Below are 14,536 nucleotides of genomic sequence, written 5' to 3' on the forward strand. Positions count from 1 at the left end.
TAGGGAACGTTGTTTGGTGTCTGTCCATCCATCTGCCATAATGCTATAGCTAGTGTATCTCCATGACATCTTAATCTCCTCCAAGTAGTTGTTTACCTCATCCACTGTATTCTTCAAAATGGGACCCCTTAAAGCATGATAAGTAGGTGCCTTATAACCCGAACCCACGGCATTCACAGCATCAAACATAGGTTGCCAGAAAGGTGAATTGGCAACGTTGAAAGGGAGATTGGCATCGTAGCAAAGCATGCCAACCGCCATGTCTGCTATATCCATTGTTTCTTTACTAGCCAAAGCACTTTTAATGCTTGGCTGGGCTCCAGGGGTTGTTCGTGGTGCAAAGAAATTTCTGATCCCTCCTGTAATTCCCTTCTTCTTCCTTTTTGTACCACTCGGTTCTACAAGAACTTCCTTACCTCTTCGTTGAGGCAATTGTGTGCCAATGTCTTCTTCATCCTGATCTTCTTCTTCGTCTGGTGTGCCATAAAAACCTCCAACCTCTGCTCTGGATAGGCTCATCCTAGCCCTTTTTTTTCTCTTTGCATCTAAAAGTTGCTTCATTCGATATTTTACATCTTCAGTCACTTTTTTGCATGATGCTACTTCACCAGGAACAGCCGCTAAATGTTCTTTCAAGCGGGTTATACCTCCACCCGATATGACTTTGCCACAGAATATGCAAGTTACTTTATTTTTTTGACCCGGAACCAATGTACCGTAAGTCCATGCCGAGTCATCTGATCTAGCGGGTGCCGAATCAATAGAGGATGCTTCTGCAGAAGGTCCCGAGCCCGACCCACTCATTCTGAAATGAAGTAGAAGAAGGGGAAAAATGAATTAGAAGAAAGAAAATTGAAACAAATTACAAAAAAATGAAGTAGAAGGGGAGAAATGAAGTAAGAAATAAAAGAACGAAAATGGAAAGAAATAAAGAGAACCTTGAGGTTGAACTTGAGTTGAAGAGAAGAAGAAAAAATTAGCCTTCACTCACTTGAAATAAGCCTTTGGAAATAGTTCTTGACTTCTTGTAGTGGTAAGTTGAATGTATGCCTTCCCTTTGCTCCAAAATAGACTTGGATTGAGTTGAAGAAGAGGGTAGACTTGTAGGAAATTTAGTAGAATAGATAATGTAAGTGAAAGTAGAGAAAGAAGGAGAATCACTTATGTGAAGGTGGAGGATAAGAAGGTAGGGAAAAGGCTATTTATAGAGTTTTTAATTGATTGTGCATTTAAAAATGACTAAAATACCCTTCCCAACAGCTATAAATGGTCACTTTTTGAGGTTAAAATGGTCAAAAACCAAAAGAGCCGTTCCAAGGGCATTGTTGTAAAATCTGCAAAATCCAGTCAAACTAGCCGTTATAGCCAATTTCGGACGAAATGAAATTTTGAAGATTTCGTTTCGTCCATTTCGGACGAAACGAAACGAAATTTATAACCTTGCTTCCAACATTTAATGCATATATCCAACACCACCATCCTATGTTGTGTGATTAAATACTACCCGGGTATGACTTTACAATCTTTACACGCAGTTCTGTCCTCTCTTCTAGTGAGGATAAAATCTATCTGGCTATAGTTGGTGCCACTGCTAAAGGTTATCAAATGTGAATCTCTTTTCTTAAAAAAAGTATTTGTTAACGTCAAATCATATGCCACTGCAAACTCCAAAATATCTTCTCCTGCCTCATTCCTATTGCTAAAACCCAGTCCTCCATGAACCCTCTCAAAACCTCTGCTAGTTCTTCCCACATGCCCGTTTAAATCTCCTCCTATAAATGACTTCTCTTCATGTGGTATTCCTTGGACTACTTCATTCATATCCTCCCAAAATTGCCTCTTGACAGAGTCATCTAATCCTATTTGAGAGGCAAACGCACTAATAACATTAATCGTCTCTTCACCTAATATTAATTTAATTAGAATAATTATATCACTCTTCCTTTTAACCTCTACAACCTCATTTCTTGGTTCTTATCTATTATATTCCCTACACCATTTGTATTCCTCTCTTTCCCTGTATACCATAACTAGAAACTCTTATTTTCTATTTCCCTAGATTTTTCTCCTACCCATTTAGTCTCCTGAAGGCAAGCTATATTAATTCTCCTTCTACTTTGCGTATCAACTAATTCCTTCAGCTTACCTGTTAGTGAACCTATGTTCTAACTGGCTAAATGAATCCTACTTAGACTAGCTTCCTCGCCCCCGTCCAGTAAAATGCGAGGACCCTTGCTCATTTTTCACCACACCTGGGCGCCGATGTGGCACGTCACTAAGGGAGTGACAGCCCAGGACTAGCCTCCTCACCCCCGCTCCCGCCCATGAAGGTGCAAGGACTCTTGCTCATTTAACACTACATCCAGGTGCTGATGCATTGCGTCGCTAAGAGGGTTATGACCCAATGAATTTTCTATAGGATTCATTTCATAGAAGAGTGGCAAAGTTTACGTCCGACTGCCAACCTGACACCAACGCTCCTCCTTTATCCTGGCTTGAGACAGGCTGTGAAAACATAGGCGGAGTTTGTTAAATACTGAGATAATATGTTTAATTATCAGAAACAAGCAAGACACTATTCTATATTAGATAAATATTCATCCTGCATACTGTTAAAGTATAAAAGAATAAATAATGTCTTCTCCAAGAGCTTGAGATTTTGGAGTAGCTGGTCGTTTCACATGGTATCAAAGCAAAGGTCCTGAGTTCAAACCTCCTTGATGTCAAAAAATCCACATGCGATGATCAATCCAAAAGTGGGGCCACATGTGCCACGTGTAGGACAACCCAAAGAAAGAGCACACACGTGAGGGGGAGTGTTAAAGTATGAAAGAATAAATAATGCCTTCACACATAACTCCGACAGCTTAAGCTTTTGTAGTAATTGGTTGTTTCACACATAATGTAGGTTTTGGGCTGGACATGGAAGGAAAGTGGCTGGGAAAGGTGGGTTTAGGGTATCCTGTTGTCGATGTACCAAGGGTTCAAGGGTAAGAAATTTTGGATCGGTTTAGGTGTGGAAAAGAACTGTTGTTGGGCTGGTATTAGGTGAGGAAAAGGTTAGGATCAGATCACTATTGGGTTGATTGAAGAAGGACTCAGGTGAGATTTTATTTGGGTGGCATGCTGAGAGAAGGTGTCGCGTGGTGATGTTCGATTAACAAATGGGATGTTGTTGGGTGGCTGATTGGGTCTCCTTTGGACGGATGAAAACAGGAAGAGTTGTACTTGGTTGGAGGTTGAAGTAGATCGAGTTGACTCACCAATCGACTCCCAAGCAAGAAGGAACCTCTGATTTCAATCTTTTCTTCATAGATTTTCATGGCAAAGCTAATAGGAATCTTCGAACCTTTGCTATGATACTAATTTGATGCGGGCTTGGAGAAGAGAAAAGAAGAAAGAGAAGAATGTGAGAAGAAGAAGGAAAGCACATGAAGAAGAGAAATATTAGGAAAGAAAGCTGTAATCAATATTATTCCAAAAGCTAAGCTGTCCAATACATGAGGCCCTCATACATATGGGCGATTGATATAGGCAATTGAAATTACATGGAAATAAAATCCTTAAATCTAAATAGCATGGAAATTAAATCCCTAAAACTAAATAACATGGAAATAAAATCCCTAAAAGTCAATTATGCTACTTATTGGGCAAATATGTCACTCATTGGGCCCCACGGGTTTGTGACGCACCTACAATCCCATCAACAACTACTTGCTATCTATATTTTTTTTTTCTCGTAACGCAACAACAACAATGATGATTATAAAAATAACAATGATAGTAATAATCCATTTCAAAAAAAACAATGATAGTAATAATAATGGTAAAACTGATTAACATAAGAGAATAATTGTCGGAGCATTTTCTAGTTTCCACTTCCCACGTTTCACATTAAACTTCTTATGGAGACCCTCCAGAATGGTTGATGATCCATCTGTGTATCAGTCTAGGTATTCCTTGGTTAGTAAGTAGAAATGTAGAAAACGTCCATGCGGGCGAATTAGTTGATATAAGTTAGGAAATAGGAATTACAGTTGAGAAGGCACTGGAACCTCACTCATATTCATCTTAAGAAGATTAACCAGAACCAGGGAATAAAAAAATGGCAGTAAGAAGTTGCAAATTTTTTGACAAGGTTAAATATGTATTCTAATAAAAGAAAATGTCTGAACACTGGTAGCAGATCTTACTGTACACTGTACAGAACAGGCAAGATCCAGTTTGGTTGTACAGTCAATCTATGGAGAAATCAATACAAATTATATGGGAGATCTGATTGTACAAACATAAGGTCTACAGAAACATGAAGAAATTACAGGAAACATTAATTATGAGTTCTAGATATATGGTCTAATTAGTTGATATTGTATGTTCTAGATATTTTCAGGAAGGAGTTGACCTGCACAAACATGAAGAAATTAGAAGATCCATTAAGATTGGCTACGGTTTACAGAAACACTGAGGCTGTTTTAAACTAGAAATTGGAAGAAAACAAACATACAAATGAAATACAGAAATTACAGAAAACGATAATTATACCTGTGACTAAACACTTTTGGTTTTTGGTGTATGTCTCTTTATAGATGAATAACTTATCATACCTGATATTAATTTCCCCTAAAAGCTCTTGGTTCTGATGAATGCTTTTTCTGGTTACATGATTCTGATATGTGAAAGTGATATTAAGAATACTTGTCTGATATATTTCTTTATGCATTTTATCTCAGGTTTCTTCTCTCTGTTCTCTTCCTGCAGATTACAGAGTCCCTAGAGCAGAGATGTTACAAGGAATTGCGCAACGAACACTTTAGTCAAGCAAAAGTTGTTCTGTGCATTTATAGGAGACTGTTATCTACATGTAAGGAGCAGATGTAAGTTTTGACATGTTTTAATCTTCAACTTGTTTTTCTGTTTCCATTATGCTTTTTTTTTTCTTGAAATGGGTTGTCTCCGTTAATGAAATTCTAAATTCATATCCATTCTGATTTATCAACTAGTCTTTGGATTCTTTCATGGTAAGCAACATTATGGTAGAATCTCCTTCATTTTATTTCCTGTTCAGATTTTTTCCAATTTAATATTTTCATCCAATACTTGTCACAATTACAAACTCATTATAATTTGTCATATCATTTAATAACTTGATTATTTTATCATATACATAGCTTTACCATTCCAAAAAATAAATCATAGACGAATTTTAGTATTTTTTTCAGTACATTGTATTAGCTCCTAAAGGAATGTCTAGTCTCGATATAGGTTAACCTTCTGCACTTTTAACTTAACATAATCAAGCAAAACCATTAATCTATGAGTGTCCCAATGTGAAGTATTTTAATTGGAAGTATTACATGTATGGTGTATAGCAGTGAACAAGATCAATAGGATGATATATTGAATGAATCTATTTGTCAGAACCTGCACATTCAGCAATTCTCAATTATTAATAAAGGTTCTCAGAGTAAAAAAAAATGTCACCTTTTCTGTTATAGAGGAAATAATGGAATTCATTCATAGTCCACCCTTTCTCTGAAACCCATGATTGGTTTGAGCGGTGGATAGTGCTCATCCTATCAGCACCCTTCGACCTCTAATTTTGCCTCTGTGTTGAAATTTTGATACAAGTTTTAGCAAGTAAGAGGCAAGAATTTTGTCAGATACATGGCTAAGGGCTGAGCACAGAATTGGAGCAACATCTCATCACGTAGATGATCTGCCTCAGTACATAATGAACTCTAGTACCCATCTTAAAATAAATCCTCTGACCATTCTGAAAGAACTCTAGCTTCATATTCTTAGGCATCGATGACTCTTAGATATCCTTTGAAGTATCCATAAAGTTTAACTTCCACCAACCAGCCAATGTGGGTACCTAATAATGTTTTAGAGGCCTTCACATATAATGAGATCCAACACAAACTTTCATCGATTACACTGTTGCACTTTTGTACTATCACTGCACTTGTGTTGACACAATATGCAACTTGGTATGATTTCTTGATGTATGACATCCACTTTTTTAGCCATTCACTCCCTTATATACTATTTATATTATTGGGGCTGATATTTCCATCTACTTTTATTTATTTCCGATAAGAACTGCAAGAAGACCAAGATTCACAATGGAGAATTTAAAGATGAGGGACTAAGTCATGAAGACAAGGCTCACCTTAGAATTGGTTTTTTTTTTAGAGATTTCTTGTTAGTTTTGAGCAATGTTTTAAAGTTTGGTTTCAGTTTCAGTCATCAGCAAAACTGAAATATTTCAGTTTCGGTAAGAAATTTCGGCCCAAATCTTGTCAATCATGGAAATATTTCGGTACAAAATCATGGCTGAAATTTAAGTACGGTTGATTTTTGACAGAGTCGGCATTTCAACAGAAACTTTGCTTCTTTTATTTGAAAAGTTGTATGTTTCGCATATTTCGACTAAAACATTAATGAAATCCTAAAATTTCAGGTAAAAATTTGTATTTTCTGAATCTAAGTGTGTTCGGTAGCAGCCGAAATCAGGGGTTGGTCGTAGTAGTGATGGTGCCGAGGGATATGAAGGAGTCAGATGATGAAGTTTAGGGAGGGGAGGACGACGACTTGGTCCTTGCATATGCAGAGGTAAGAGAGTGTGGTGATGAAGAAATGTTCAATTCCCCAAGTTTGGAGAAGGGGAGTGGCAGTCGCCCTGCGTTGGGGGGGGGCATGATAAGGGGATCTTTTTTGACATGGGCCCAAGATGATATGAGCTAATCTTTTTGTAAAACCTGCACCCCCAAAAAGTATGTGGAACATTCACATGAATCATTATGGCATGGGCTATATCAGGAAGGTGTCTATTTTTCTTTTCGCAAACACCGTTTGCTTTGGAGTGTAGGAACATGAGATTTGTAAAATGCCATTATCAGATAAGTGTTTCTGGAAGATATTAGCCATCTATTTCCTATACGTATCTAACCCAATAGTACATACATTCATATCAAATTGATTTTTTATTTCTGCATATAATTGAATAAATAATTCATAAAGTTTGGAATGTTCTTTCAAAAGAAACACCCAAGTCATGCGAGATGATCATCAATAAATGTAACAAAATAACTATAGCCATTTTAAACCCGAGAGGGCCCCCAAATATCTGAATTAGGCAAGTAGTTTATCACGCCGTTTATCTACACGTCGAGGACTCGATATACGATTATGTTTACCTAATTGACAAAACTCACACTTTAAAACAGATACACTAGATAATGAAGGAACTAAGGTATGTATAGAAGACAAGGACGAATGTCCCAATCGACAATGCCATTGAAGAGGGGATGTGTGATATGCAACGGCATGGGTGTCCTCCTGGAAGTAGTACAGTCCGCCTTCTTCACGTCCTTGGCTAATCGTCTTCCTCGACTTCAGATTCTAAAAATTATAATGAGATGGATAAAATATAACAGAACCGTTTAGACTTTTGGTAAGTTGTTGAAAGAAGACTAACATGAAAATTTGGAACACACAAGACGGAGGTGAGCCTTATAGAGTTTGTAAGGCAAACAGAACCTTGTCCAATTACCTTAAATAGATGTACAAGATGAAATATTAAATAAACAGGTAAAGGAACTAGAAGCACCGGTCATGTGGTTGGATGCACCAGGACGCACAAGAATTGATAACCCACGAAGTGGGCCTGTGGGATGTAAGATAGGCATTACTTAGCCGAACAAATGTAGCCGCAGAGGTGGATGCCGATGTTGATGTCTGTTGGCTTTTTTATTAGCAGGGAGTACTCATCATGGGAGATAACAATACCTGATCTGTCAACTAAAGGTGTCTGAGTATCCGAAGGATGCTGAGTCGAAAGATCCTCTACAATAGAGGCTCGATTTGCCCATACGGGCTTGCCATGAACATCTCAGCATCTGTGCTCTCACTCGTTCATATTTTGGGCCAAGCCCAGATAACAACTTAGAAACCCAGAACTCCTCACATTTTTGTCATTGAACTTCTACATCAGACGTGAGAGGTTGATAGAGATTAAGTTCCCCGCACATTCTTCGCAGAGAACAGTAATACTCTCCTAGAGACTTATCACCCTTTTGTAAAGAGAATATTTCTTGAAATAATTAATATGTCTGACTAATGTTCTTGTTTGATGAATAGATTTCCCATAGGGTCTCCCATATTTCTTTCATTGTATCAAAAAACATCACATTGGAGCTTACCGATGGCTCCATCGAATTCTATAACCAAATCATGATTTGATCATCATCACTTATCCATCCAAAGGTCAAGGCATTTCCAAAGGGTTTGCTGATGGAAATATGCTTGATCTTACCCAAGGCAGTTAGGAAAACGCGAACTGATTTTTCCCATTGTAAATAATTACTGCCATTCAATTTAATATTTGTAATATTATTATGAATAAAATCTTATGTCGTTGTAATCCCCACTTTGGAATCTATGACAATAATGCCAATACGTCATGAAAGAAAATGTTGGCATACTTTTCGACAAATCAGGCGTCGCGAATTGATTAAATGCAGAAGAGTAGTGTAGTGACATAGGTTGCAATACACATACAAGATTAGATGAAGATTGCCACCGTTTTTTTTAGAAGAAAGTTGCATTGACAACTTGAATCTTGATACATGATCACCATGTTAATCATAATAGGAGACGCCTAGAGCATAGCCATGATCAATGCTAGCCATCTCGAAACACGTTCAAGATCTCAATTGTTGTACCTAATCACCAACTCCCGTAGAAATACGCCGACCACTACAAGTGTTTGGGTTTTGTCCTTCCAACAAACCTCTAACAAACAAGAGTGGGCACGACGAGCCTCCATGCTCTGATACCATGTAAAAGGTTGCTTAAACAATGAAACGTGAATAAAGAGGAAGGAGAAGATGGAAGATGAAGAGGTGAAGTGATAAGAAGATAAGAGGAGCAACAAAAACATGTTTTTCTTTTCTGTGTGGTTAGCAAACCCTAACCCACAAAAATATATTACCGGCGAATCAAGCTAATGAGTCACACCATGAAGCTTTGGGAGAGGGTAATTGAGCATAGACTAAGAAAAAAGACTAAGGTGTTAGAGAATCAATTTGGCTTCATGCCCGGACGATCGACTATGGAAGCTATCTTCTTAATTAGGCGGTTAATGGAGAGATTTAGAGAAAATAAAAAGGACCTTCATATGGTTTTCATTGATTTGGAGAAAGCGTATGATAGGGTTCCCAGGAATGTTATGTGGTGGGTCCTTGAAAGGAAAAACGTGCCTACTAAATATGTTGATGTGATTAAGGATCTGTACGATGGAGCAGTAACTAGTGTCAGAACCACGGATGGCACGTTTAGTGAGTTTTCAATTTCAATAGGACTGCACCAAGGATCAGCTCTAAACCCTTATCTTTTTACGCTAGTTATGGATGAGCTTACAGAGGGTATCCAGGATGAGGTGCCGCGATGGATGTTATTTGTAGATGACATAGTATTAATCGACAAAACCAAAGCCGGCGTAAATGCTAAGTTAGGGTTATGGAGAACTACTTTGGAATCCAAAGGTTTTAGATTGAGTAGGACTAAGACATAATATATGAATGCACTTTAGTAATGTAAGGTGGCGGGATGAGGATGTAGTAAATATGACCGAATAGGAGGTACCTAAGAGGGATATCTTTCGCTATCTTGGTTCAATTCTACATAAGGAAGGAGAGATTGAAGAGGATGTTAACTATAGAATAAGAGCAGGTTGGCTTAAGTGGAAGCTTACCAGGAGTTCTGTGCGACCGTAAAATCCCTACCAAGTTGAAGGGAAAGTTTTATAAGACAGCCGTGAGGCCAGCCATGCTATACGGCTCAGAATGTAGGACCACCAAGAAGCAACATGTGCATAAGATGAGTGTAGCGGAGATGCGAATGCTTAGATGGATGTGCGGCCACACAAGGTTAGATAGAATTAAAAATGAAGACATTCGTAAAAAGGTGGGGGTGGCACCAATTGAGGAGAAGATGAGAGAGCACCGCTTAAGATGGTTTGGACATATTCAACTTAGGCCTTTGGATGCTCCGGTGAGAAGAGGCGACTCGTGCCAAATTGATGGAGTAAAAAGAAGTAGGGGTAGACCGAAAACAACTTGGGTAGAAACAATGAGGAAAGACTTGATAGCTAGGAACATAACAGAGAACATGACCTTGGATAGGATAGAATGGAAGAAAATGATCCACGTAGAAGAACGCAACTAGAGCCAGGATTAGAGCCGGATAGATTCCTTCAACCTTCTTCATGAATTTTTTCTAAAGGATTCATTTAACCGACCCCAACTAGTTTGGGACAAAGGTTTTGTTGAGTTGAGTTGAGTTGAGTTGAGGAGGAGACCGATTATAAGAATACCCCCCATTATACATAAATGACAAAAATACCCATAAGGCTAAAGCCTTTAACCTTTCAACATAAATTGAAGATGTTTAACGAATCTAAAACCTTCCAATTAATGTTATTTGTGTAACCCCATTTTGGGTTCTCCTCCACTCCAAAGCTCTCTTTATTTTCTCTTCTCTGTAGCTTTTTGGCCTATGACCTTTGTCTTTCTCATCTCATCTTCAAGGTACACCCCAAGTGTTTGATGAAATGTCTCAAATGTGTTTTGTGCCTTGAAAGTCTTTTTTTCGTTTCAATTTGAAGGCCGTTGGCCTCAACTTAAGAGAGAGAGAGAGAGGGTGGGGGGAATTATCTTGTATTGTTTCTTGTTGTTCTCTTGTGCTTGTCTTGTTGTCGTCTTGTTGTCATCTCCGTCTTTCTATTGTCTTCTATGTCTTTTATGTATTTCTTCAAGGAGTGCACCAAGTGTTTGGTAAAATATCTAAGAGAGGTGTTGTGCCTTGTTTGTTCTCGTTCCTTTGTCTTCTTCTCCACGACACACACCAAGTGTTTGATAAAATGTTCGAAAGAGCTTTTTTGTCTTCTTTTCGTTTCAAGTTGAAGGTTTTTGACCTTCAGCTTGAGGGGGAATGTTATCATGTAGTTCTTCTTTTGTTGTCTTTTCTTGAGAGGGAGTGTTAATGTTGTCTTAGTATTGTCTTCTGGAAGGACCGAGGTCTTGTTTTCATGTCTCTTCGTGTTTTCCGGTTTTATACCTTATCTTTTCGTGTTGTCTTGATATTGTTCTCATTGTCTTGTCACCTCCAGGCTCATGTAGTCTTGCCTGAGGGGGAGTATTGTTGGTGATTATGTTCTTCGTCTCTTTCGTCATGTGTCTTCTCTTTCATGTCTTCTCTTGGCGTAGTTTTACGCATTAGTATCCGGCTTTATGCCTTTTCCTTCTTTTCCGAACGACGGTGTTCCCATTGTTGGTCAGCTCTCTTACAGGTGACGACTTCATTTTCTCGTTGGGCTCTCTTTTCTGGGCGATGATGTCCCCATCGTTGGTCGGCTCTCTTACAGGCGACGGCTTCATTTTTCCGTCAACCTCTCTTTCCTAGGCGATGGTTTCCCCATCGTTGGTCGGCTCTCTTACAGGCGACGACTTCGTTTTCCCGTCGACCTCTCTTTTTCAGGTGATGGCGTCCCCATCGTTGGTCGGCTTTTACAGGCGACGACTTCGTTTCCCGTCGACCTTCTTTATGGGAGGTGTTTTCCCCACAGTTGGTCTGCTCTGTTCAGGCGACGGTTTTCCCGTTTACCTCTCTTCAGGCGACAATGTTCATGTTAGAGCTGCAAAAGGGTCGGGTTTTTCAAAACCCAAGCCCAACCCTGGATCCCATTATCTCGGCCTTGACCCGCCCTGACCCGCCTTGATTGGCCGGGCCGGCCCTAATTGACCCTAGTGCAAATACCTGTTAAGAGTGCCAAAAAATAAAGCAACCACTTATCATATAGAACAAAATGATCAATAAACAGAGAAAGGGAACAAAATTAGACAATATGAATTCAACAACATGACGGGCAACAGAGACAATTAATAATAATAATCTAAAGAAACATCAATCCAAGATAATAGAAAACATTAGCAAAAGAAACATGCACAGATGGTTCAATTCTATAATAGAAAACTTAGGGTCGGGCCGGGTCAGGGTGACCCGAGGCATTAACCAACTAACCAAGAACCCGACCCGACTTGAGTCAGGGTCTAAAAAAATGAACCCTGACCCGCCCTCAGGGTTGGAAAATCAAGCCCTGACCCTGTTCGGGCTCAAGGCGGGTCAGGGCTGGCAGGGCCAAACTTGCACCCCTAGTTCATGTCGTCGACCTTGTCTCCAGACGATGGTTTCCCCATCGTTGGTTGGTTATCCTCTTTCTCTTCTTCTTATCTTCAAGCAACGGTTTCCCCGTCGACCTTGTCTCCAATGGTTTCGCCATCGCTGGTTATCTTTTACTGCCGTGGTGCTTCTTAGCTGGTGTTCCTGCTCGTGGTGCTTCACTGTTTCTCTTGTGCTCGCTCTTGGTGTGCCTATTTTGCTCGTTTGACCGTTGCTGCCTTGGCGCCTCCATTGCTTGTTGATATGTGGATCTGTTCGCCGTGTTCTCATTCAGGGGGAGGCTCTATTTTTTTATCGTTCTCGCCTTCATGCTGATTTGGGGAAGCTGCTCCGTTTTTTATGGCCGTCGATCTCGCTACTGTACTCTTGGCCTTTGCCGTCTTTTTGTTATGTTTTCAGTATTATATATTTACCATAACAGCTTGAGGATGAGTGTTATACCCAGCTGGATGTGTATGTGTTTTGTTGAGGAAGAGAATGAGAGAAGAAATTGTGAGTTAGGGAGTCTCCCCCTCACTTATGTATTTATATATAATGAGAAATGTACAAAAGACGGATATGCCCATAGGCATATACATATACACTAACACTCCCCTCAAGCTGGAATGTATATGTCAAACATTGCTAGCTTACTACAATTATCACTCAATTTAGCTTTGTTCAATAGCTTGGTAAACATATCCGCTAATTGGTCCACCGATCTAGTGAACATTGTGCATAATTCTCCTTTTTGAATCTGGTGCCGAATGAAGTGGCAATCAACCTCGATATGTTTAGTTCTCTCATGAAAGATTGGATTTGTGGCAATGTGAATCGCTGCCTTGTTGTCGCAATATAACTGAGAAGGAGATGATGGGGAGAAACCGATCTCTGACAAGAGAGAACGTAACCAAATGAGCTCTGCATTTGTGTGCCATAGGTCTCTATACTCCGCCTCTGCACTAGATTTGGAGATAACATCTTGTTTCTTACTCTACCATGACACAATGTTACCTCCCACAAATGTGCAGTATCCTGTGGTAGATCTCCTGTCAGCTGGAGATCCTGCCCAATCTGCATCTGTGTACCCTTCTATCTTCTGATGTCCATGTTTCTTGAATAGCACCCCTCTACCTAGAGCACTTTTTAAATACCGAAGAATATGAAGAATTGCTGCCCAGTGTGAAGTACGAGGTGAACTCGTATGTTGGCTGACAGCACCAACAACAAATGAGATATCTGGGCGTGTGACTGTAAGGTAGATAAGTTTCCCAACCAGCCTCCTGTATCTGCCTGGGTCATCTAACAAGTCTCCCTCTTCAGGTAGTAACTTACATTTGTGTCCATGGGAACTGAGGCAGGTTTCACTCCAAGACAACCTGTCTCCTCAAGCAGGTCTAAGACATATTTCCTTTGTGAGAGAGAAATCCCCTTTGTCGAATATGCAACTTCAATACCCAAGTATTTAAGACTACCAAAATCCTTGGTAGAGAACTCATTTTGCAAGAATGTCTTCAATTTCTGGATCCCAGCTGTATCACTGCCAGTGATGATGATGTCATCGACATAGACTATCAAGAGTACACACCCAACTGTAGTCTGACAGCTGAAGACAAAATGATCAACTGCACACTACTTCATACCGAAGCGCATAATGGCATCACTGAACCTTCAAAACCATGCTCTAGGAGACTGCTTAAGACAATAAATTGCTTTCTTTAATCGACACACAGAGGATGACATCTCCCCATGAGCAACATACCCAGGAGGTTGGTTCATGTAAACTTCCTCTGTGAGCTCACCATGAAGAAAAGCATTTTTGACATCCAACTGATGTAGAGGCCAGCCCTGATTAACAGCAAGAGAAAGTAGAACACGCGCTGTAATAATCTTCGCCACAGGAGAAAATGTCTCGCCATAGTCCACCCCAAACGTCTGAGCGTACCCTTTGGCAACCAAGCGCGCCTTAAGGCGCTCAACAGAGCCATCAGGCAAATATTTCACAGTATAGACCCAACGACACCCAACGGGGCGTGCACCAGGAGGCAGTGGGTGACCAAGTGCTGCAGCCAAGGACTCTGGTAAAAAAATAGAAGATAGAGAGAGGACACAAAATTGTGGAAAGCAGGCGTGAGAGCATCATACGAAACAAAAGACGAAATAGGATGAGCAGTACTATGAGACCGAGTGCGGGAGGCAATAGGAGAGTCGATAGATACCTCAGATGTGGAAGGAGGGAGCTCCTGATGGGCTGGCGATGGTGCTGCCGAAGATGGATGAGCTGCAGAGGTATGGCGGCGCTGATAGGCCTTCT

General features: G+C 40.0%; 1 protein-coding gene across 1 annotated transcript in view; it reads left to right on the forward strand.

Annotated features, from left to right (window-relative positions):
* Positions 1-14,536, forward strand: part of LOC143860165 (ARM repeat superfamily protein) — a 70,801-nt gene that overhangs the window by 19,627 nt on the left and 36,638 nt on the right. The window contains exon 4 of the mRNA XM_077370715.1: positions 4,759-4,874. Coding sequence (XP_077226830.1) covers positions 4,759-4,874 — 116 coding nt within the window. The remainder of the gene's footprint in view (positions 1-4,758; positions 4,875-14,536) is intronic.

Source organism: Tasmannia lanceolata, unplaced genomic scaffold, assembly GCF_043159265.1.
Source record: "Tasmannia lanceolata isolate RefF3 unplaced genomic scaffold, GAP_Taslan_0.1 ptg000037l, whole genome shotgun sequence".
In the NCBI taxonomy this organism is placed as follows: Eukaryota; Viridiplantae; Streptophyta; class Magnoliopsida; order Canellales; family Winteraceae; genus Tasmannia; species Tasmannia lanceolata.